Source organism: Scyliorhinus canicula, chromosome 18, assembly GCF_902713615.1.
Source record: "Scyliorhinus canicula chromosome 18, sScyCan1.1, whole genome shotgun sequence".
In the NCBI taxonomy this organism is placed as follows: Eukaryota; Metazoa; Chordata; class Chondrichthyes; order Carcharhiniformes; family Scyliorhinidae; genus Scyliorhinus; species Scyliorhinus canicula.
In genome coordinates this window covers 28975209-28998844 of record NC_052163.1, presented here as the reverse complement: position 1 = coordinate 28998844, position 23636 = coordinate 28975209, and the positions used below count along the sequence as shown (strand labels likewise).

General features: G+C 46.2%; 1 protein-coding gene across 1 annotated transcript in view; it reads right to left on the bottom strand.

Annotated features, from left to right (window-relative positions):
- Nucleotides 1-23636, bottom strand: part of kif19 (kinesin family member 19) — a 241009-nt gene that overhangs the window by 41643 nt on the left and 175730 nt on the right. The window contains exon 7 of the mRNA XM_038777686.1: nt 5126-5320. Within this exon, the coding sequence (XP_038633614.1) occupies nt 5126-5320 (195 nt within the window). The remainder of the gene's footprint in view (nt 1-5125; nt 5321-23636) is intronic.

Sequence of the window (23636 nt, the reverse complement as noted above, 5' to 3'; positions counted from 1 at the left end):
ATTGACCAACCCTGATTGTCCTCGAGGTGGTGGTGGTCAGATGCCTTCTTCAACTGCTGCAGTCCATGTGGTGTAGGTACACTTTAGTAACTTGAGGAAGCCAGCAATAGTGGAACAAGGGTTTATTAAACTATCTACAATACAATGCTCATGGCAGTAACTCTCTCCCAATCTAGTCCCAGTTGGTACAAGTAACAGCGTCGGGCCCTGTTTGGGCCGGCTTTATATATAAGTCTAATGAGCTCTAGCTGGGTGGCCTCCGCCCACTACCTAGGATGCTCATACTCCACGGGTCCCACAGAGAGATCGACAATGGTTTCCCCGTGGTCCTCATGGGGATTATGACATCATCCACAGTGGTATTCTGAAGAAAGTTACAGGATTTGCTTGTTAGGTAAATTGGACATTGAATTCTCCCTCTGTGTACCCGACCAGGCACCAGAGTGTGGCGATTAGGGGCTTTTCACAGTAACTTCATTGCAGTGTTAATGTAAGCCTACTTGTCTCACTAATAAAGATTATTATTATCAAGTGGGCTGCTTTGTCCAGTTTCTTGAGTGTTGTTGGAACTGCACACATCCAGTCAAGTGGAGACTATTCTATCACCCTCCTGACTTGAGCCTTATAGAGGTGGGCAAGCTTTGGGGATGGGAGTTACCACAGAATTCCCAGCCCCTGATCTGCTCTTGTAGCCACAGCATTTATATGGCTAGTCCAGTTCAGTTTCTGGTCAATGGTAATACAGGGGATTTCAGCAATGGTAATGCTCTTGAATGTCATTGGGAAATGATTAGATCATCTCTTGTTTGAGCTTTACATCTCAAGGAGCTCTAGCTTTGGATGCTGATCCTTTACCCTCATGAGAATGTACCAAATACATAACTGAACTATCTCTACCTTGGAGGTCTCCCATTATTCAATTACACTTTTGGTACTTGACTCCAATCCACCTGAGTCTTTTTGCTTTAGTGTAGCCATTTTTCTTTTCCAATTAAGGGGAATTGTTTTAGAGTGGCCAATCCATCTAACCTGCATATCTTTGAGTTGTGGGGGTGACAGGGGGAGAATGTGCAAACTTCACATGGACAGTGACCCAGGGCCAGGTACGGACCTGGGCCCTCAGTGCTGTGGCAGCAGCGCTAACCATTATGCCACCGTGCCGCCCCAACCTGAGCCTCTTCAACACACTGAATTTAGCCCTCTTGCAAAAAGTATTTTACATTTGACTCTTCCTTGTTCTTTTCGATAGCTATTCTAAATCGATGATACTATGCTCACTATTCCCCACTAGCCCCCTGACTGAAACATGCTCCACTTGCCCAATTTCATTCCCTAGAACCAGATCCAACACTGCCTTTTCCACCTTGGGCTGGAAACACACCAACTAAGAGAGTTATTTTGTACACATTCAGTAATTTCCCCTCCATCACTATACTCTGCTCTTTACACTGGTGCATGAGGTACAGTCAGCTTTTATTATTTTATTTTGAATTAATATTCAAGTCTGAAAGAAATAGAAGTTGACTATACCTCACACAGCTCTCAGGTTACTAATTTTCCTGTCTCTCCAGTTCTTGCTACCTCTCTAACAACCGTGTTATATTGCCGTGTTCTTCACATGGGAAGATGTGCCAGCGTTTACAGTAGACCACAGTATGCATATTCTTGCATTCAAAATATCACATGGATACAATCAAGAAATGATTAAGTTAAGGGGCTGGATTCTCCATCAGCGTGATCCCCCGCTTCACCGGCAGCGCACTCACGTCCATGGATTTCCCGACGACTTGGGGGTGCCCATAATGGGAAACCCCATTGGCCAGCTGGAAGGACGGAGGATCCCGTTGCCGGCGGGGGCACGTCACATGAGAAAACGGGTGCGGCGGAACAGAGAATCCTGCCCAAGATCTTTTGAGCCAGGTTTCCATTCTGGAATCTTCCTGTCCAGTTATAACATCAACTGAGATCGTAACATTATGAAAGAAAAATGCAACTTTCACATAGATCACTGACCCAATTTCAATCAAACCATAACCTTCCAAGGAAAGTAACAGTAAAATCAGCATCCCCAAATGTTTGACCCATATATTCTGTTTGTTTTCAATGATATTTTCTGTAAATAGAAAAAAACCTGCAAAGGTTGTTTGAGTGGGGCTTCGACGTGGGCCAACAGGTTTAAAGTGATTCCTGTTCAAACCATTTGTTGATTATTAGCTGCAAACACCATGCAGCCATTACCCTGGCTACCCATCAAGGCCTGCATTCTGGGGGCAAACCGGCATGTCCTTGTTACATGAGTTGCACTCGCTCTTGGCAGGGTCACAAGTCGTTTAGAGAAAGCTTTTTAAGAACAGTAGTGTAATTGATCTGTGGGAGCAAAACTGGTACAACCAGTCAGTCCTGCCCTGCAGAACAGCGGCCTTATAAGGGAACATATTAAAATACAAATATTCTCATGTGGGTCATCTTGTTGATACCTGCATGGTCTCTTTTTCAGTGCTGATGAAAGACCGGTGACCTGAAATATCTGCTGCTCTTTCTCTCTCTCCACAGATTTGTTTTGTTTCTGTAAAACTTCTATTAATTTGTGGCAGCAAGGTGGCACAATGGTTAGCACTGCTGCCGCACACCGCCAGGGTCCCGGGTTTGATTTTGGCCTCGGGTGCCTGTGTGTGGAGTCTGCACTTTCTCCCGGTGTCTGCGTGGGTTTCCTCCGGGTGCTCCGGTTTCCTCCCGCAGTCCAAAGAAGTGCAAGTTAGGTGGATTTGCCATGCTAAATTGCCCCTAGGGGTAATATTACAGGGCAGGTGATTGAGCCTCGGTAAGGTGGTCTTTCGAAGTGTCAGTGCAGACTCGATGGGCCGAATGGCCTCTTTCTGCTCTGTCGATATTCTAAATTTTAAAACAAAGCCATATTCTTTCCCCTCACCACTAGATGGTGCTGTGATGCAGCCTGAGTATATTGAATCCAATTCCATTCTGCCCTTGCACATTTGTGCCAATTAAGGTTCAAGCCATGGACCTTGGATGCTGCACCTGCTCTCAAGATTTCTTTTTGCGACAGCTTTTAGAGCCGTTAGCATTTCCGGAATTGTGTTTTATAAATTGTCTTAAACAGTGCTGCAATCAGCATTCAGGGCAGCACGGTAGCACAAGTGGTTAGCACTGTGGCTTCAGAGCGCCAGGGTCCCAGGTTCAATTCCCCGCTGGATCAATGTGCGGAGTCTGCACGTTCTCCCTGTGTCTGCGCGGGTTTCCTCCGAGTGCTCCGATTTCCTCCCACAGTCCAAAGACGTGTAGGTTAGGTGGATTGGCCATGATAAATTGCCCTTAGTGAGCAAAAAGGTTAGGAGGGGTTATTGGGTTACGGCGATGGGGGGAAGTGAGGGCTTAAATGGGTCGGTGCAGACTCGATGGGCCGAATGGCCTCCTTCTGCACTGTATGTTCTATGTCTAATCTGTACACACACATGTTAAATGCGGGAGGCAATGGGTTATTAACCTACAGGCAGAGTAGGCTGTCATTTTCACCCAGCACAGCTATAATTGGTGCTTTTGAGCTAAAGATGTATTATGTCATCATTTAAATGTTAAACTGGAATTGCATAAAGCACAATAGAAAAATGATATGAAATGTACTTGAGCGCAAGGAGATAATTTCAGCAAATTATAGTAATTAAAAGGTGACGGTCCCTGGACTTGACTTCACAGTGAACGGTTTCCTCACAAACTTTGCTCGCCAGCAGTGATATGAACATGGTGCCAATGGGCAGGTATTAAAATCTAACACACCCACTGAAATCAATGTATTTTCTTTTGGTGACATCAATTAATTGGAAGTGTCACAGCCATGACTTGTAGCATAGATGAATCTGGTGACACAGTAATTTGTTCAACTTAGTTACTGCAGCAAGGTAAGCAGGAAAACCAGTTTGAACTAGAATCACCATAGGACAAAGACCTTCCCAAAAGGGAACAAAGTCCCCGAATGAGCGCGTTTAGCCGTATGTTTCCCGGCATTTGCAGTTTAAACAATTCCCACCTCTCCCTCCTCTTCAGCGTAGGAGCTAACCCCCACCACCTGCTCAGGAGCACCTACACCCCAGGGGTAACACAAAGACGGAGGCATTAAAATAGGGTAACACCAGAAAAATGTTTGGGGAGCACTGCCCTGTGGACATCAACTGCAGGAATCCATTGAGAACCTTTGTACAATGTTCATGCCAAAATAAAAAATAAAGCAAGTTTGTAATAATTGGACTTCTTACGTTGAGCCCAGTATACCTCCACTTGATATTTAATTTCCTGTCTGCATAGAGAGGACTCAGTAATGCCCAGTAATGCTCAGTAATGCTCAGTGATAGCACTGCTGCCTCACGGCGCTGAGGTCCCAGGTTCGAACCCGGCTCTGGGTCACAGTCCGTGTGGAGTTTGCACATTCTCCCAGTGTTTGCGTGGGTTTCGCCCCCACAACCCAAAGATGTGCAGGGTAGGTGGATTGAACACAGTAAATTGCCCCTAAATTGGAAAAAATGAATTGGGTACTCTAAATTTATAAAAATAAAAAAAAGTGATGTTCACCGATCCCCACGTCCCCACCTGCATCCCCACCTGCTATTCCTCTTTTGCCACCTCCTTCTAGGGTTTCTGTCGGGTAACAACGACAGAAACCCTTGAAGGAGGTGGCAAAAGAGGAATAGCAGGTGGGGATGCAGGTGGGGACGTGGGGATCGGTGAACATCACTTTTTTTTTTATTTTTATAAATTTAGAGTACCCAATTCATTTTTTCCAATTAAGGGGCAATTTACTGTGTTCAATCCACCTACCCTGCACATCTTTGGGTTGTGGGGGCAAAACCCACGCAAACACTGGGAGAATGTGCAAACTCCACACGGACTGTGACCCAGAGCCGGGTTCGAACCTGGGACCTCAGCGCCGTGAGGCAGCAGTGCTATCACTGAGCCACCGTGCTGTCCTGGTGACCATCACTTTTAAGAATATCTGCCACGAGAACTTTAGATTTCTATTTGTTCAAGTTTTCTATTTCCGTAAATCTCTGATTTGTTCCAATAAGCTTCACATGAATTTGTGACACTGCGTCAAGTTTGTAAGAGAGAGACAAACCTGTGAAGCTCTCTCGGATCCCGCGAGGTCGATCATGAATAGACGTCCAATCCGTACTTCCTGCAAAATGTTCTTGATGCGATTCTTCTGCCTAACGGTGACTTGCAGGACAGCATGAGACCGAGAGGATGTTTTGTTGGCTGCAGTGGGTTCCTGCGTTCTCTGTTTGTTGCCTTTCACCAACAGTTGCATTATCTGATCGGGAGGTAAAGGTTGAGTTTGGATTATGCATAAATTACGCAGAAAGAATTTATTCGGGCTAAAGAGTCCTTGCTCCACCTTAGCCTCCTCCTAACCTTCTTCAAATTACCCCATCAGCATAATCTGCTACAGGCACACAGTCTCAGAGACACCTACCTGGAAACCACAGGTGGAATTCTCCGTTCCAGCAGCTATATGCTGGAGCCAACGTGGTTCACGACAGGAAAATCGGCACGAACCCCTCACCGATTCTGGTACTGGTGAGGGGCTAGCACCAGCGCCGCATGAACCACCAGCAGATCATGCGCAAATGGGCGGAGAATGGCCGGGTCACAGACCGCGTATGCGTAGTGCGTTCCCACAGTGCATTCGGGCTGGAGGATGTGGAGGTCGAGATTGCTTTGGGGGCCTCGCCATTTTTAAATGGCGTCCCTATCTCTCACTACACTGGGGAATTCCATTGAGCAGAGCTCCCCAGTGTACAAACGGGACCATGTGCAGCCTGGGCCCCTTATACAACCCGACTCGCAACTCGAGGCAATGCGAGCGGCGTGAAACATGCAGCTAAACACGCTCGCTATGGGACGTTGTTCCCATTTGGTTGAATTGAGCCCAATAACTCAGCCAATTCAGCCTTTATTGATTGTTCTCACCTCTCAGGTCTGGTGTCATCCTTGCAAAACTTTCCTGATATTTTTGCAGTACTTCTGTATCCTTTTAGAAACATGGAGACCATAACAGTGAGTACAGTGTCCAAGTGTGATATCAACCCTTAATAGTGCATTTTCAGAAGTATACTACAAATATAACAAAACTAAATTCCTACCTTAAAAACATAAATGTAGTATCAACTAAAATCAAAAAAATGGAGTTCATGCACAGCTGTATATTACATTATAACATCAGCTACAGTACACAACAGTGGAGTTTAATAAATATACCAATACATTCAGAACAATTCATTCTCATCCTTGCAAGACTACTGGAAAAGGTCTATATGCACTGTTCACAACTGGAATCTCCGTCATCCAGAATAAGATTTTCTCGATATACTCTGGGCATTACTTTCACATACGATATTTAGCTGCTTCAAAGTGCGAACAATTTACTTCATCCAAAAGCATAATTTACGTCAACAAAAATCTACATCCTGAAGATGGAAGGCGCAGCACGGATGAGTATTTCTGCACATTTAATTAAGTGTAGAATTTTATGCATATCTAGCTTGGATCAGCGCGCACGGAGTTTGAAGGAAGAGTAAATTAAAAAAACAAAGTCTTTGGGTTATTGGTTTGTGTGTATCTACTGTGAAGGTTATAGCTCTGGCTTCAAAGATCCAGTTTTTCTGTATTCCTGAAGATGATTTGAATAACTAAGAAAGTAAATTGTCTTAGTATGTAAGATGGAGGTAATTTTTACAGATACTGAAGATCATAGGTGTAATGAACTCCAATTGGCTTTATTGGTTGGCCAATTGGAGTATGAGCTCCCTCAATGATAGCTCATTGAGGGGGCCCATATAATCACCTGTGTAGGCTTTGTGAGCCAGTCTTAAGTTGACTGGACTGCTAGCAGCACTGTTTGTAGCTGCTCCTGTAATATCGTTATTGTAAATAAATATTGGTGTGGTGACGGAACTCCTGCCTCCCGTGGATTACTACAGTGGCGACGAGGTAAACTACGAATTTTGCGGAGTCCAGCTGCCGCACTCGGAGGGTAAGCCTTGCCATTTTAAAAATGCAGTTTTTTGGGAGGTTAGAGGCATTCGACCCGGCTATTGAGGACTGGTCCCAGTATGTGGAGAGAATGTGTTACTTCTTCCGGGCAAATGATATACTGACGGACGAAAGGAGACGGCTTATCCTGCTGTCGGCGTGCGGATCCTCCGCTTTCGCCATTATACGTAGTCTGACTTATCCCGATGCGCCGGACACGAAAACTTTCCAAGAAGTAACGGAATTGGCGAAAGAGCACTACGACCCAAAACCATCCCTCATTTTGTGTAGGTACAGATTCTACACAGCGAAGCGGGAAGACAGGGAGTCAGTCACGAATTTCTTGACCCGCCTGAGAAGGCTGGCGGATAAATGTGAGTTCGGCCCGACGCTAAATGAAATGCTTCGGGACCGGTTAGTGTGTGGTATAAACGACCTCACAATACAGAAACGCCTGTTGGCGAAAACGGAGCTAGACTGCAGGCAGGCGTTACAGCTCGCACTGTCCCTAGAAAAGGCAGCAAGTGGGGCGCAGGAACTACAGGGCACGCCAATGGAGGTAGATACCTGTGAGAGGGACTACCACAACGGGTCCTGCTACCAGATAGCCGCTCTCAGGAAAAACCTGAGGAATAGAGGGAAAAAGGAAAACCCCAGAACTGCCCCCAAGTCTGCCAGGACTAACTGGAGACAGAGGGAAGTACCGGCTGAGGCTCCCCCAACAGAGAAGGAGCGTTTCTGGCACCAGACAGAGTGGGGTAACAACGACAGAAACCCTAGAAGGAGGTGGCAAAAGAGGAATAGCAGGTGGGGATGCAGGGAAGTACACAACCTAGACGCCCCATCCTCCTCCGAAGGGGAACAATTATATAATATTACAACGAAGAAAGCAGAACCCATTAGGATTACTCCACGGGTGAACGGGCGGCCGACAATAATGGAAATAGACACGGGTGCGGCCGTATCAGTAATGGGAGTGGCAGCATTTAGAAAAATCAAAGATGGACTCCAGCCACTAACCCTAACAAAAACATCGACGAAACTTAAAACCTACATGGGGGAACCCCTGGAAGTTCTAGGCACAACTCATGTACCTGTGTACTATGAGAAACAATTGCTCAGATTACCGTTGACGATAGTAGAGGGCTCCGGACCGAGCTTAATTGGACGGAACTGGCTGAAAGACCTAAAATTAGATTGGATGAAAATTTTCCAGAGTGGAAGCGGGCAGTTGAGTGGAGTACTCCAAAAATACCCGGAGGTCTTCCAGGAAAGTTTGGGGGAAATCATAGGCGCCAAAGCAACTTTGCACATGGACCCAGAAGCCCTTCCGAAATTTTGTAAGGCCAGGCCGGTACCTTTTGCATTAAGGAAGAAAGTAGATGGCGAAATAGAAAGGTTACGGCGCAACGGCATTATCAGACCAATACAGTTCTCAGAATGGGCAGCGCCGGTGGTACCAATTTTGAAGCCAGATGGCTCAATACGTCTCTGTGAAGATTTCAAACAGACAGTAAACAAATACGCACTGCTGGACAAATACCCAATCCCGAAAATAGACGACCTATATGCCAAATTGGCAGGTGGGCTTTTGTTCACGAAACTAGACATTAGCCACGCCTACCTGCAGTTAAAACTGGACAAGGGCTCCCAGAGGTTCGCTACGATCAACACCCTGAAGGGCCTTTTTCGTTATACTGGGCTACCTTTCGGAGTGTCATCAGCCTGCGCTATATTCCAGCGTACGATGGAAAATATTCTGCAGGGACTACCGCAGGTGGCGATTTATTTGGACGATGTCTTAATCACGGGTAGGACAAACAGGGAACACTTAAGGAACCTGGAGGAAGTGCTCAGGCGATTCGCAAAGGCAGGCGTACGGCTGAAAAGGGAAAAATGTGTTTTTCTGGCCCCACAAGTGACGTACCTGGGATATAAAGTAGACGAGTCAGGCTTACATCCATTAGAAGACAGAGTAAGGGCAATAAAAGAAGCCCCAGCTCCCACCACGGTCCAGGAGTTACGATCATTTCTAGGGTTGGTAACCTATTATGGAAAATTTATTGAAAATAGGGCGTCCACCCTAGAACCCCTCCACCAGCTACTAAAAAAGGGGCAAAAATGGAAATGGTCCACCCGCCAAAACCGAGCATTTAGGGACATTAAGGAACAGCTGTCATCCGAAAATGTCCTAGAGCATTATGACCCAAGGAAGGAGTTGGTGGTCACTTGTGATGCATCCCCCTACGGGGTAGGAGCCGTCTTAGCCCATAGAGGAAGGAATGGGGAAGAATGGCCAATAGCCTATGCTTCGAGGACCTTGGCGATGGCTGAGAGGAAGTACGCCCAAATCGAGAAGGAAGGACTGGCGGTGATATTCGCAGTAAAAAAATTTCACCAGTATCTGTACGGGCGGAAATTCATCATAGTGACGGACCATAAGCCGTTATTAGGGTTATTAAAAGAAGACAAGTCAATACCCCCGATTGCATCAGCTAGAATCCAACGCTGGGCGTTGCTACTGGCGGCATATAGATACGTTCTGGAGCACAGACCGGGAACGCGAGTAGCACATGCAGATGCTTTGAGCAGACTTCCCCTCCCGGACACTCCGCCGCAAAAGTAGAGGAGACAGTAATGACTCTAAATTTTTTGGACACCCTACCAGTAGACGCACAACATATTCGGTTGTGGACGCAAAAAGACCCAGTTTTAGCCAAGATGAAGCATTTACTGCTAACAGTGGAACTGGAAATACCAGTGGAGCCCAGATGCACCCATACTGGAGCAGAAGGGACCAAATAACCGTAGAAGACAGTATCCTATTATGGGGAGCCCGGGTAATCGTCCCAGCTCAGGGCCGTCAGGCAATCTTAACTGAGTTACATCACGGACACCCAGGGGTATCTAAAATGAAGATGCTAGCTCAAAGCTACGTTTGGTGGCCAGGTTTGGACACAGACATAGCATCCTTGGTACGTCGGTGCCAGGAGTGCCAACAGGGGCAAAGAGTGCCACCAGCGGCGCCATTGCACCCGTGGGAATGGCCAGGCAGACCATGGACCCGCCTGCATATTGACCACACCGGCCCTTTCATGGGCTCAATGTTTTTGGTGATAGTGGACGCCCACTCCAAATGGTTGGACGTCCACCGGGTAAACACGGCAAGCACAGCATCGACAATTGAAAAGCTCAGGGCCTCGTTTGCAACACATGGACTGCCGGAGGTATTGGTGTCGGACAACGGAACGGCATTCACAAGTGGGGAATTTGGAAAATTCCTGAAGGAAAACGGAGTCCGTCACATCAAACGGCCCCTTACCATCCAGCGACCAACGGCCTGGCAGAGAGAGCGGTCCAGACACTTAAAGCGGGACTCAAGAAGCAGCCGGCAGCGTCAATAGACACAAAGCTCTCCCGCTGACTGTTTGATTACAGGACCACACCGCATTCCACAACGGGCATACCGCCAGCTGAACTCTTAATGGGAAGGCGGCTACGAACGAGGCTGAGTCTCCTTTTCCCAAATTTAATGGGGAAAGTGGAGAAACAACAGGAGGCCCAACGCAGGGGGCATGATAATAGTCGGCAGCAGAGACATTTCCAGGTGGGGGCACCGGTTTGGGTCAGGAATTATGGGAATGGACCAACGTGGGTCAAAGGCACGGCAGAGTCCCAAACAGGGCCTATATCCTATGATATTTCAATAGGAGGTAAGGTGCTGAAGAAACACCTAGACCAAATAAGGGCAGCGGAACCACACCTGGAGGCAGGCGAAGCAGGACCGCCTCAAGCTGCGATAGCCCAGACGGAAAGGATACCCAAATCCCAGCTCCGAGCAATTTCTCCAGACCCCGTCATCCAGTCATCAGAGTCGCAGATGGACACACTCGATGAGGCCGCCGCGACACCTCTCCCCGAGGCGAGGGACGAACAACTTCCAAGGAGGTCGTCAAGGAAAAGACGAGCACCTATAAGGTACACCCCGCCCACTTCGGAGAACGACCCGGCGGACGACACAGAGGTGACAGACCCAGACATGAGGAGCAGGAAGAAGCTCAGAGGAATGCCAGCTGGCAGGAATTCCTCGGACCTTGAGGGGGAGGGGTGTAATGAACTCCAATTGGCTTTATTGGTTGGCCAATTGGAGTATGAGCTCCCTCAATGATAGCTCATTGAGGGGGCCCATATAATCACCTGTGTAGGCTTTGTGAGCCAGTCTTAAGTTGACTGGACTGCTAGCAGCACTGTTTGTAGCTGCTCCTGTAATATCGTTATTGTAAATAAAGATTGGTGTGGTGACGGAACTCCTGCCTCCCGTGGATTACCACAATAGGGATGAACATTTTGAGTTGCGCTTCATGGTTTGAACATGTGCTACTTGAGAGCTATCTAAACACTCCTGCTAGACTATCAGGAATGAAGCATATGCAAGTGCTATTTGCAACAGCTTGTCTGTTTCACCTCAAGCTCCAGAATTTGGCCTGGATTTTGTGGAGGCGGGACTTAGTGTGTGGTTTCACTGGGAAGAGTCAGGGTTCGGTGACATTACCCCTCCAGGATGATTGCAATTTCAGGATGTCAAGCATGTGCAAATTAGCTCTGGAATCCTGCAGTTGCAGTCTGTCATTCCAAGATTGGCTGTGTTGTGGATCCCTACACCATCCCCATGTCCAGAGCCAGCAGCCAGGAGATTAACGGGAGTTTCAACTTTCCTGCCGCTATTTGAAAGCTCTTTCAAAAGTTACACCTTGTTCAATTAGCTATAACTGGGTTTTTTAATGTGATGAGAGTAATAACATTTAATGAGCTGGTCCTGAAAAAATAATTTGATGTAATTGTGGATCACTGTCAAATGATTAATTGGTAGATTTTAAGCTAATTTATTTTTACAAATTTTTTTTTAAAATTCAAAGTATTTTAGATTCTGCCTTCAGCTCACATATGTATGTCCCAATATTTAATTTGCTCCAAGTACAAATTTTCAAAAGTGATTTTATTTTAATGTTTCCTGTTGCCTCATCTGCAAAAGTAAAGTGATTGATCGCTTAGATAATTTAAAGACATCGCTCCAGTTCTACACTGAATGTCCAGTAAAGAAGACTGCGATCAGTTGCTGTACCATTGCACAATGAGAGAGCTTAAGCAGGATTGCTTTATCTCCCAGCATGGACTCGGTGGTTAGCAGCAAGTGCCATCGCCTACAGCTGCTGATCACAAAATGCAGCCCAATAAGTGTGCTGTCGCTAGCTTTGAATCCTGGAAATCCCCCCCCCCCCCCCCCCCCCCCCCCGCACCCCAACCCAAACTGTGGGTGTACTAACTACACAACAAGAACTGAAACAAGAACAATAAAGGCCGACACTGCCAGCAAAGACCGCATCCCATGAATGAATTAAAATAAGTTCACAAGGAAATCTGAAATTTCTCAATATGAACAATTTTCTACTTTAAATTCTCATCACACTTGCAGCTATAACAGGAAACGCCAGAAGGCGTCACTAAATTGATGTGCGCCATTAGGAAATCCTCAAAACAGATTCCTGTTCACCGGAAGGTGCGAAGGTCTGAGGTGTATGCACAGCTCAAAGTCAAAAACTGATTTAACCAAAGTTAACTCTGACTTTTTTTTGAATTCTAATGCTTGGCTATGGACACAATGAGAAGCTGATCTCATTTAATTCTGTTGGTTTGGTTGTTATAATCTGGGGAATGTATGCCAGAAGAAAAACCCCAGTAAAACTTGGGAAATGATGAGTACTGGTTTGAATTGGACATGTATATCTTAAAATGGAACTCCAGTTCAAACCAGTACCAGTCATTTCTTAAGGTTAACTGGTTTTCCCCCATATAAACCCAAGGACCAAATTGCGTGTGCAGTTTACCTGCTGAACTACAAAGGTTCCCACTCCCCTAACACTTCGGAGGTGATCTCCCCATCATGTTTAAATCCCCTCACTGCCTGTGCCTTCCCCTCTGGGAACCTCCTCCAGCCCTACCACCTTCCAACTCAAAAATCTCTATTGCTGCACCCCAGAACTGGCAGCCATGTGCTTCGCCATTTACTCCCAATGCGTTAAAATTCCCACCTTAAAATCCCTTCTCTTTCCCAGCTTCCTCTTCTCAGGAACACCCTTAAAATCCACCCCTCACCAAGGTTTTGGTCACTGCTCTAAACATCTTTTTTGGCTCAGCGTATTTTTATGAATTATATATGCACGGTTAGTAAAAATAAAAGCATATAGAATTGGAAGCGATCTTTTGTCATGTCTGGGGTATTGGTTAAGAGGTGGAGAGTACTGTAACACTGTCAAGGAGTTCCATTGTATTGGGATCTTTGTAGGCAGGGAGTTTAACCACACTTTAACGCATGTGCACAAGAAATTGCACGGTGACTGCATATTTATTGTTGCAAAGTCTGTTCTACAGAAACAAGTCGCTCCAATATAATACAGAAATTTAGCTCTTGAGTGTTAGCTATACATTGATTGTCTTCCCTATATATTTAACCCGGATAGCAATTTACTGGTGCAATCAAATCAAAATGGAAGAGAATCTCTCGGAAAGTTAAGGCTCTACCAGGTTGGGTTCTCAGCCAGTCCCTCATATTCCAATATGAGGTCACATAGCTAACAAAGTTCAAAGCCAGGTTGTCAACCACATTTCCTTTCAGGTTGCTCACCAGGTCATCTCCACAACATCATTTACCTCTGCCGTCACCCAGACAGCCCCAACTCGTATTCCTCCCCAGACCCCTGGCCAGCTCCAACTTGTATCCCTCCGCAGACCCCTGGCCAGCTTCAACTTGTATCCCTCCGCAGACCCCTGGCCAGCTCCAACTTGTATTCCTCTACAGGCCCCTGGCCAGCTCCAACTCGTATTCCTCTACAGGCCCCTGGCCAGCTCCAACTCGTATTCCTCTACAGGCCCCTGGCTAGCTCCAGTTCATAATCCTCCGCAGACCCCTGGCCAGCTCCAACTCGTATTCCTCTACAGGCCCCTGGCCAGCTCCAACTTGTATTCCTCTACAGGCCCCTGGCCAGCTCCAACTCGTATTCCTCTACAGGCCCCTGGCCAGCTCCAACTTGTATTCCTCCGCGGACCCCTGGCCAGCTCCAACTTGTATTCCTCTACAGGCCCCTGGCCAGCTCCAACTCGTATTCCTCTACAGGCCCCTGGCCATCTCCAACTTGTATTCCTCCGCGGACCCCTGGCCAGCTCCAGCTCATAATCTTCCGCAGGGCCGTGGCCAGCTCGGATTTGAATTCCCCCCGCAGGCCCTCGGACAGCGACAACTCGTATTCCTCAGCAGGCAGGTCCTTAGCTTGGACACAGTAGCACAGTGGTTAGCACTGTTGCTTCAAAGCGCCAGAGACCCGGATTCAATTCCCAGCTTGGGTCACTATCTATGCAGAGTCTGCACATTCTCGCCGTGTCTGCGTGGGTTTCCTGCGGATGCTCTGGTTTCCTCCCACAAGTCCCAAAAGCGTGGTGTTAGGTGAATTGGACATTCTGAATTCTCCCTCAATGTACCCGAACAGGCGCCATAGTGAGGTGAGTAGGGGATTTTCACAGTAACTTCATTGTAGTGTTAATGTAAGCCTACTTGTGACATTAATAAAGATTATTATTATACTCTGTTCAACCCTCTCCGTCTTTTATACCCGCCTCCACTTCCTGTTTCAGTGTGATGCATCCTGGGAAATGTAGTGTGTGAGACCTGTTGTGTAGTTCTGGCCAAGAGGAAATATGCAGAGAGGTACTGCCCCAACTCAACTCAGCCAAATTCTGTGTCACATGCCTCCTGCCTCAGCGTAGCCCCCTCGGACTGAGCAGCAATGGAAAAACAGGTGCATATTCTTAGTCAGCTGTTCATCCAGCTTCTTGTTCATCTGCTTTACGCTCTCATCGCCCAGTTTGACCAGGTCTTGCATGAAACTGCCCAAACATCTTCAATCAGCAGCATTAAAACCCATCAACATATTAATCTGACTGTCCATCACATAGGTTTTGGTGACAGAACCTTTCTGCCTTCGAGGAACAGCTCACTTCCAGACACTTCACTTTTTGTCCCAACATCCACTTCTGTTGAATCTCAATCACTTAGTCAGCTTTATGCATTTGGTCGTTGTCTGTACCCTGTTCAGCAGGAACAGTGTCAAATTGTCTCTCTGTCTCTGCTCTCTCAGTTGGCATCACGATATCCTGAATTGGACTTTGGGCAAGCATTGTGCTTTGCTGTTCAAATTTCCTTATTTGACCAACTTCCACTTCAGTCTCCATTTACCATTTATCACTTGTTCCATTGGGCAACTCCACTGCATCTCCTTTTTTGACTCATCCAATTGGTCATCCTGGACTAGTGCATCATGTGTGGGTAAAGCCTTAATGAATTCAACCTCTTTATCTGGTCGTTTGTCCTTTTCCACCACAGATAGCTCACACCCCACCTTCTTCACAAGTTCAGCCTCATCACCTCCATGTGGTGCCTTGACCTCTTCAGTTGCTGGCTTTGTGGTTTGTTAGCAGCACCAGGTACTCTAATTTCAAAATCTTTGGTTGATGCTTCAACTATCTCAGTTTCTGCAGTTTCCATGACCTCTACTTTTTTCGACTGGATCATGCGGTGAGATTCCAAGTTTATCTTGGGGCAGTAGAATGGGGTCCATCTCCTCTGATTCCTTCAGATCCCTCTTGGACCAGCCTGTTGCCCCTTCCATGACCTGTATCTGTTGGTGAAGCTCTTCCACTGTTCAGCTCTTCTCCTCGTGCAGCTCTCGAATTTCCGTCTCGTACTTGACACAAATACCCAGCACCTCCTTGTGGTGCAGCAGCTTCACATTGCTGACCTCCTCCTTCTATCGAGTCTTCTCCTGCAGCATCTCAATGGCCATCTTACCCAGCATGGCCTTCCATTTATGTTGACTTCCAATCTTCCTCTAATTCCTTCTGGAGCTGCTCTTTGTCCTGTTCGCATTGCTGTTACTGCTCCAACAGCAGCCCATTGGGCTGGCTCACCTCCTGGAGTTGACTGCTGAGGGAATCCCTCTGGGCCATGAGCCCCTCCACCTCAAGCTTGCTTGCCCGCTCAGCTTCCAGATCCACCTTGTCTGCACATTTTTCTCTTGCTCAGCTGAAACAATTCTGCTCAAGCTCCCTCATTTTATACCCACACCTACTTCTCGTTCCTGGTTCAATGTGACGCCTTCTGGGAAACGTAGTGCGTGTGACCTGCCGTGTAGTTCTGGTCAACAGGAAATTTGCACAGGTACCGCCCCTTTTGATCTCAGCCAAATGCTGTGATACAGTACATACTCCACTTGGCAGGATGGGACTAGTGGTGTACCCCAAGCATCTATACTGGCACTTCAGCATTTTAACTACATTAATACATGAAACAAAGGAAGGAATAGAAAGCTGTATATCCAAGTTTACTGAAGACAGCGTAAAGTGGAGCAGAATGTTACAAAGGCATAGTAATAGATTAAATGGCAGGGCAGCACGGTGGGTTAGCCCTGCTGCCTCACGGCGCCGAGGTGCCAGGTTCGATCCCGGCTCTGGGTCACTGTCTGAGTTGAGTTTGCACATTCTCCCCATATTTGCGTGGGTTTCGCCCCCACAACCCAAAGATGTGCAGGCTAGGTGGATCGGCCAAGCTAAATTGCCCCTTAATTGGAAAAAATGAATTGGGTGCTCTAAAATTGAAAAGAAAAAATATGAGTGGGCAGAAGTGTGATAGATGGAGTTGATGTGTGAAGTTATCCATTTTGGACCCCAGCAAGAGAGATAGCAATATTTTTCAAAATGGTGCAAAGCTAGGAATTGTGGCATAGAACATAGAACATAGAACATTACAGCGCAGTACAGGCCCTTCGGCCCACGATGTTGCGCCGTCCTGTGAAAGCCCTCTAAAGTCCCTCTACACTATTCCCTTATCGTCCATATGCCTATCCAATGACCATTTGAATGCGTTTAGTGTTGGCGAGTCCACTACTGTTGCAGGCAGGGCATTCCATGCCCTTACTACTCTCTGAGTAAAGAACCTACCTCTGACATCTGTCCTATATCTATCGCCGCTCAATTTAAAGCTATGTCCCCTCGTGCTGGACATCACCATCCGAGGAAAAAGGCTCTCACTGTCCACCCTATCTAATCCTTTGATCATCTTGTATGCCTCAATTAAGTCACCTCTTAACCTTCTTCTCTCTAACGAAAACAGCCTCAAGTCCTTCAGCCTTTCCTCATATGATCTTCCCTCCATACCAGACAACATTTCTGTAAATCTCCTCTGTACCCTTTCCAATGCTTCCACATCCTTCCTATAATGTGGCGACCAGAACTGCACACAATACTCCAAATGCGGCCGCACCAGAGTTTTGTACAGCTGCAACATGACCTCATGGCTCCGAAACTCAATTCCTCTACCAATAAAAGCTAACACACCGTACGCCTTCTTAACAACCTTCTCAACCTGGGTGGCAACTTTCAGGGATCTATGGACATGGACACCGAGATCTCTCTGCTCGTCCACACTACCAAGAATCTTACCATTAGCCCAGCACTCTGCCTTTCTGTTATTCCTTCCAAAATGAATCACCTCACACTTTTCTGCATTAAACTCCATTTGCCACTTGTCAGCCCAGCTCTGCAGCTTACCTATGTCCCTCTGTAACTTGTAACATCCTTCTGCACTGTCCACAACTCCACCGACTTTAGTGTCATCCGCAAATTTACTCACCCATCCTTCTGCGCCCTCCTCCAGGTCATTTATAAAAATGACAAAAAGCAACGGCCCCAAAACAGATCCTTGTGGCACACCACTAGTAACTGGACACCAGTCAGAGCATTTCCCATCAACCACCACTCTTTGTCTTCTATCAGCTAGCCAATTTCTGATCCAAACTGCTAAATCACCCTGAATCACATGCCTCTGTATTTTCTGCAATAGCCTACCGTGGGGAACCTTATCAAACGCTTTACTGAAATCCATATACACCACATTAACTGCTTTAACCTCATCCACCTGTTTGGTCACCTTCTCGAAGAACTCAATGAGGTTTGTGAGGCACGACCTACCCTTCACAAAACTATGTTGACTATCTCTAATCAAATTATTCCTTTCCAGATGATTATACATCCTATCTCTTATAAACCTTTCCAAGACTTTTCCCACAACAGAAGTAAGGCTCACTGGCCTATAGTTACCGGGGTTATCTCTATTCCCCTTCTTGTACAAGGGGACAACATTTGCTATCCTCCTGTCCTCTGGCACTATTCCTGTAGACAAAGATGACTTAAAGATCAAAGCCAAAGGCTCAGCAATCTCTTCCCTAGCTTCACAGAGAATCCTAGGATGAATCCCATCCGGCCCTGGGGACTTATCTATTTTCATACTTTCCAGAATCGCTAACACCTCCTCCTTATGAACCTCAAGCCCTTCTAGTCTAGTAGCCTGTATCTCCGTATTCTCCTCGACAACTTTGTCTTTTTCCTGTGTGAATACTGACGAAAAATACTCATTTAGCACCTCTACTATCTCCTCGGACTCTACGCACAACTTCCCACTACTGTCCTTGACTGGCCCTACTCTTACCTCAGTCATTCTTTTATTCCTGACATACCTATAGAAAGCTTTAGGGTTATCCTTGATCCTACCTGCCAAAGACTTCTCATGTCCTCACTTGGCTCTTCTTAGCTCTCTCTTTGGAGCCTTCCTAGCTAACTTGTAACTCTCAAGCGACCCAACTGAACCATCACGTCTCATCTTCACATAGGCCTCCTTCTTCCTCTTGACAAGTGATTCAACTGCTTTAGTAACCCATGGTTCCCTCACTCGACCACTTCCTCCCTGCCTAACAGGTACATACTTATCAAGGACACGCAGTAGCTGTTCCTTGAACATGCTCCACATTTCCATTGTGTCCATCCCCTGCAGTTTTCCTCTCCAGGCGATGCATCCTAAGTCTTGCCTCATCGCATCATAATTGCCTTTCCCCCAGCAATAACTCTTGCCCTGCGGTTTATACCTATCCCTTTCCATCGCTAAAGTAAACGTAATCGAATTGTGGTCACTATCACCAAAATGCTCACCTACCTCCAAATCTAACACCTGTTCATTACCCAGTACCAAATCCAATATGGCCTCGCCTCTTGTTGGCCTATCTACATACTGCATCAGGAAACCCTCCTGCACACATTGGACAAAAACGGATCCATCTAAAGTACTCGAACTATAGTGTTTCCAGTCAATATTTGGAAAGTTAAAGTCCCCCATACTAACTACCCTGTTATTTTCGCTCCTATCCAGAATCATCTTTGCAGTCCTTTCCTCTACATCTCTGGAACTTTTCGGAGGCCTATAGAAAAGCCCTAACAGGGTGACCTCTCCTTTCCTGTTTCTTTGCAGGGCAAAGAGATATGCATAAATCTCTAAAATGATGTTTGTTCTGTCCATTAGAATTTGAAGACTAATAGAATGTTACTTCTATATCAATAGAGCTGGGTAAAAGGGATGGAAGGTATGTAACAGTTCTATCGGGGCGACAGTGTCCAGTTCTGGGCATCTGGAAGGATAGATTGGATTCTGAGGGATTGCAGTCAAGTTTCACTGGAGTAATAGTGGTACTAAAAGGGTAAATTATGAGAAACATCACATAGATGAGATTGGTTTTCCTTTGAGGTAGAAGATTAAAGGATGATCTGATTGAACTGTTTAAGATGATTAAAGTATTTGACATGGTGGGTACAAAGGAACTATTTCTTCTGGCATTGGGCATCTAGAGTAAGAGCACAATAGACCTAAAGTATTCAGGAGCGATGTCAAGAAACACTTCTTAGCACAAAGGGGTAGTGTAAATCTGAAACTATCCCTTAAAAAACTGTTGAGGCTATGTCGATTGAAAATTTCAAAACTGGGATTGATTGATTTTCGTTAGGTAAGGGTATTACAAGTTGGGTGGAACTACACTCATTTGGTTCCATTTTTAGCTATCCATTCACAGCCAGAGAATTACCCTGCAATTATTCTCTTCCCCATTCTGGACCATTACTTCTGGTGCCCTCAAAACAATCTATCCTTGGCCTCCTATTTCTGATCTACTATACCTCGGTCACATCATTCGAAAACACCAAATTAGTTCCCCATATGTACCCCGACAGCACTCAACTCCACCTCACCATCACTTTTCCCAACTCCTCCACCATCTTCAAATTGTCAGACTGCCTGTTCAACATCTAGTAGCAGAAGTTTCCTCCAGCTAAATATTGCGAAGAACAAAGCCATTGTTTCGGACCTTGTCACAAACTCTGTTCCTTAACCAATGACTCCATCCCTGAGGTAGAATCAAACTCTTTGTAATCCTCATGCACATGACCACATATCCTCTCCATCACTAAGAAAGCTTACTTCCAGCTCCATACCATAACTCAGCTCTGCCTCTGTCTCACTTCAGCAGCTGCTAAAATCCTCATCAATGTTTTTGTTACTCCTAGACTTGATTATTCCAATGCATTACTGATGATTCCACATTCTACCCTTTAAAAACTCGTGCCCATGTCCAAAGTCACACCAAGTCCCATTCACTCATTACCCTTGTACTTGCTGACATACACTGGGTCGCAGTTAAGCAGTAGCTAATTTTTAAAATTCTCACCAAATTCTTCCAAATTTCAGATTCTTCCAAATGCCCCCCCCCCCACCCATCTTTATACCCTCCATGAGCCCTACAACTCCACCAAGATACCTGCATTCCTCCAATATTTTAATCGCTCTATCAGTCACAGCCAGCATCTGCTCTCAAGGCCCTAAGCTCCTTCCCTAAACCTCTCTGCTACTCCTCCTCCTCTTTAAGATGCTTCTTAAAACTTAACGCTTTGACCAAACCTTTGTTTATCTGCCCTAATATCTCCTAATATTACTTGGTGCCAAATTATGATAACGTTGTTGTGAAGCATCTGTGACATTTTACTTTTACTTGAATGCATTATATAAATACAGGTCCAGCTGATGAGGTGTGAAACCAAAGCAAGTAAATAGAGATAAGCTGCAATGAGCCATGGAATAGAATTTAATGCCCTTTCCCATGATGAATTTGATGGTAGCGGCATTTAATTCGGCGGAAGGGGGGCAGTGGAGATCCCATCTTTCTGCTTCCACCTCAATTAAGTTCATGGCAGCAAGGCCCACTTAAGGGCTTCATCCCAGTGACAGGCATGGGCTCACCATGCAGGAAGCACAAGCAGCAAACCTGTCCGCCGTTGCATGCAGGCTTTCCGGGGAGTCCCTCTATCAAATGCAGTGCTTGATCGAAGGATCTGGCATCGGGAAGGGGGGAGGGTGTCCTACTCCCTGCCTCCATGGTCCACCCTCTGCAATCCGCTTCCTACCATCACGTACCTTTGTCCTGTGAGCCAGCCGATACTTGGCCTCGGGAGGGTATCATACTGGCAGCAGCCACCACCTGCTTGGTGGCGCTGCCATTCAATAGAGCTGCAAACTTCTGATTGACTGGCAACTCTTGGGGGGTGAGATTTCTGGTTTAGATTTCTAGGGGCTGGTTTAGCACAGTGGGCTAAATAGCTGGCTTATAGTGCAGAACAATGCCAGCAGCACGGGTTCAATTCCCGTACCAGCCTCCCCGAACAGGCGACAAAATGTGGCGACTAGGGGCTTTTCACAGTAACTTCATTGAAGCCTACTCGTGACAATAAGTGATTATTATTATATTATTATTCTAACCCCATGATGCTTGAACTTGGGGAAGGTCCATTGTTGTTCCGTTAAGTGCCTGAGTGGCACTTAATTAAATAGGTCCTCCCTGTGGTGATATGCATCACTGTAAATACACAAGGGGTTAATGGAAATACACTAAGACTAAGTAAACACTAGAGGGAGCACCAGAGACATCATGTCATGCAGACATATGGCTAATAAACACATAGAATAGGACACGACCAATGGGCAGTCAAGACACCCAGAGGTGACACTACCACAAGGGGACAACCCATATAAAAGGACAGGGCACACAGGCGACACCATGAGAGACAGGGGCAGATCAGGAAGCATCACACCCACTGCATGGCTTAGCGCAGACTGCTTAGTTAGATTGAGTTACTATAGCAAGATTAGCAGGAGAGTTGAACTCAAGTAGGAGAACTGTTAACTATTCAATAAATGTGTTAAACCTACCTCCGAGTCTGAACCTTCCTTTGTCAGATCATACATCAAGAAAGCAGCTTATGCTACATGAAGAAGCATAACACAACACTCCCTAAGAGAGGTGACACAGGTCTCCCGATGTCCCTCCAGTCACTGGGCGAGACATCCGATACCTCCATTAAATCCAGCTCATGGCTTAATTGAATGATCGAGCAGGCTTGAGAAGTAAAATGGCCTCCTCCTCTTCCATGAAGTGTTTTGGGTCATGAGTCTATGTTTAAGGCGCTACTTAAGTTTAAGAGCATGATGATGATTTGTGCTTATCTGTGACCTCCAACTTCCAATGCTAATTATATATGAGAGGATCTGTACATGAAGTAAATCTGCAGTTGTATAAGTTTCAGGTTTTATGTTGTCAAAGCTAAGGTTGAGATTCATGCCTAGTAGATGAGTAAGTATAGGTGTACGGTTTTTGCTTTATTGGTAATGACTTCACAGCAATAATGTGGTTCACTGAGAGTTAACTGGGCAGCTCCTCTCAGATCAACATAATGTGGCTAATTCACTCTTTTGATACAATACAGTATTTCATATTGCTCATCATGTGGTCTCCACGACACCCAGAAGACCAAACACAGACTGGCTGATTGTTTTGCTGAACAGCTCCATTCAGTCTGCAAGTGTGACCTTGACTTTCTAGTCGTTTGCCATTTTAATTTTCAGCCCCACTCTGCCTTCACTGTCCTTGGCCTTCTACACTGTTCCAATGAAACTTGACGAACAACAATGCTACAACCTTTCCATAGAATCCCTACAGTGCAGCAGAAAGCCATTTGGCCCATTCAGCACTCTACCCTGGCCCACTCCCCCACCCTATCCCAGTAACCCCACCTAACCTGCACATCTTTGGACTATGGGAGAAAACAAGAGCACCCAGAGGAAACCCACACAGACACAAGGAGAACGTGCAAATTCCCCAGTCAGTCACAGAAAGATTTGTCTTATGTCGCATTCATAAACAAGTCAGTCCGGTTGGATGAATTGAATAAAGTTTTTATTTCTTAAAAACACATTTTGGTACATTCACACAAAATTAACTGGAAATGCTTTCTCCACGTCTCTCGAAGTGTCGCCTGATTTCTGTGCCACTTTCAAACTCTTCACGTCACGTCTCATCCCAGTTAGGATACCGCCTCAATCTTGGTGAATGTACCCTCACACCAGATAATGGTAGAACTTGTAGTTCATTATTCATAACATGTGGTAGTCATCACTGTTGTGTATATATATTGCATACGAGGGTATTACGGTAAGGCCCCTGTACTACAGGTACAGGGGGTAGATCGCTGCCTGCTGGCTCCGCCCTGTAGGCGGAGTATAAATATGTGGGCTCTCCGAGCTGCAGCCATTTCAGCAGCAGCTGCGGGAGGCACCACAT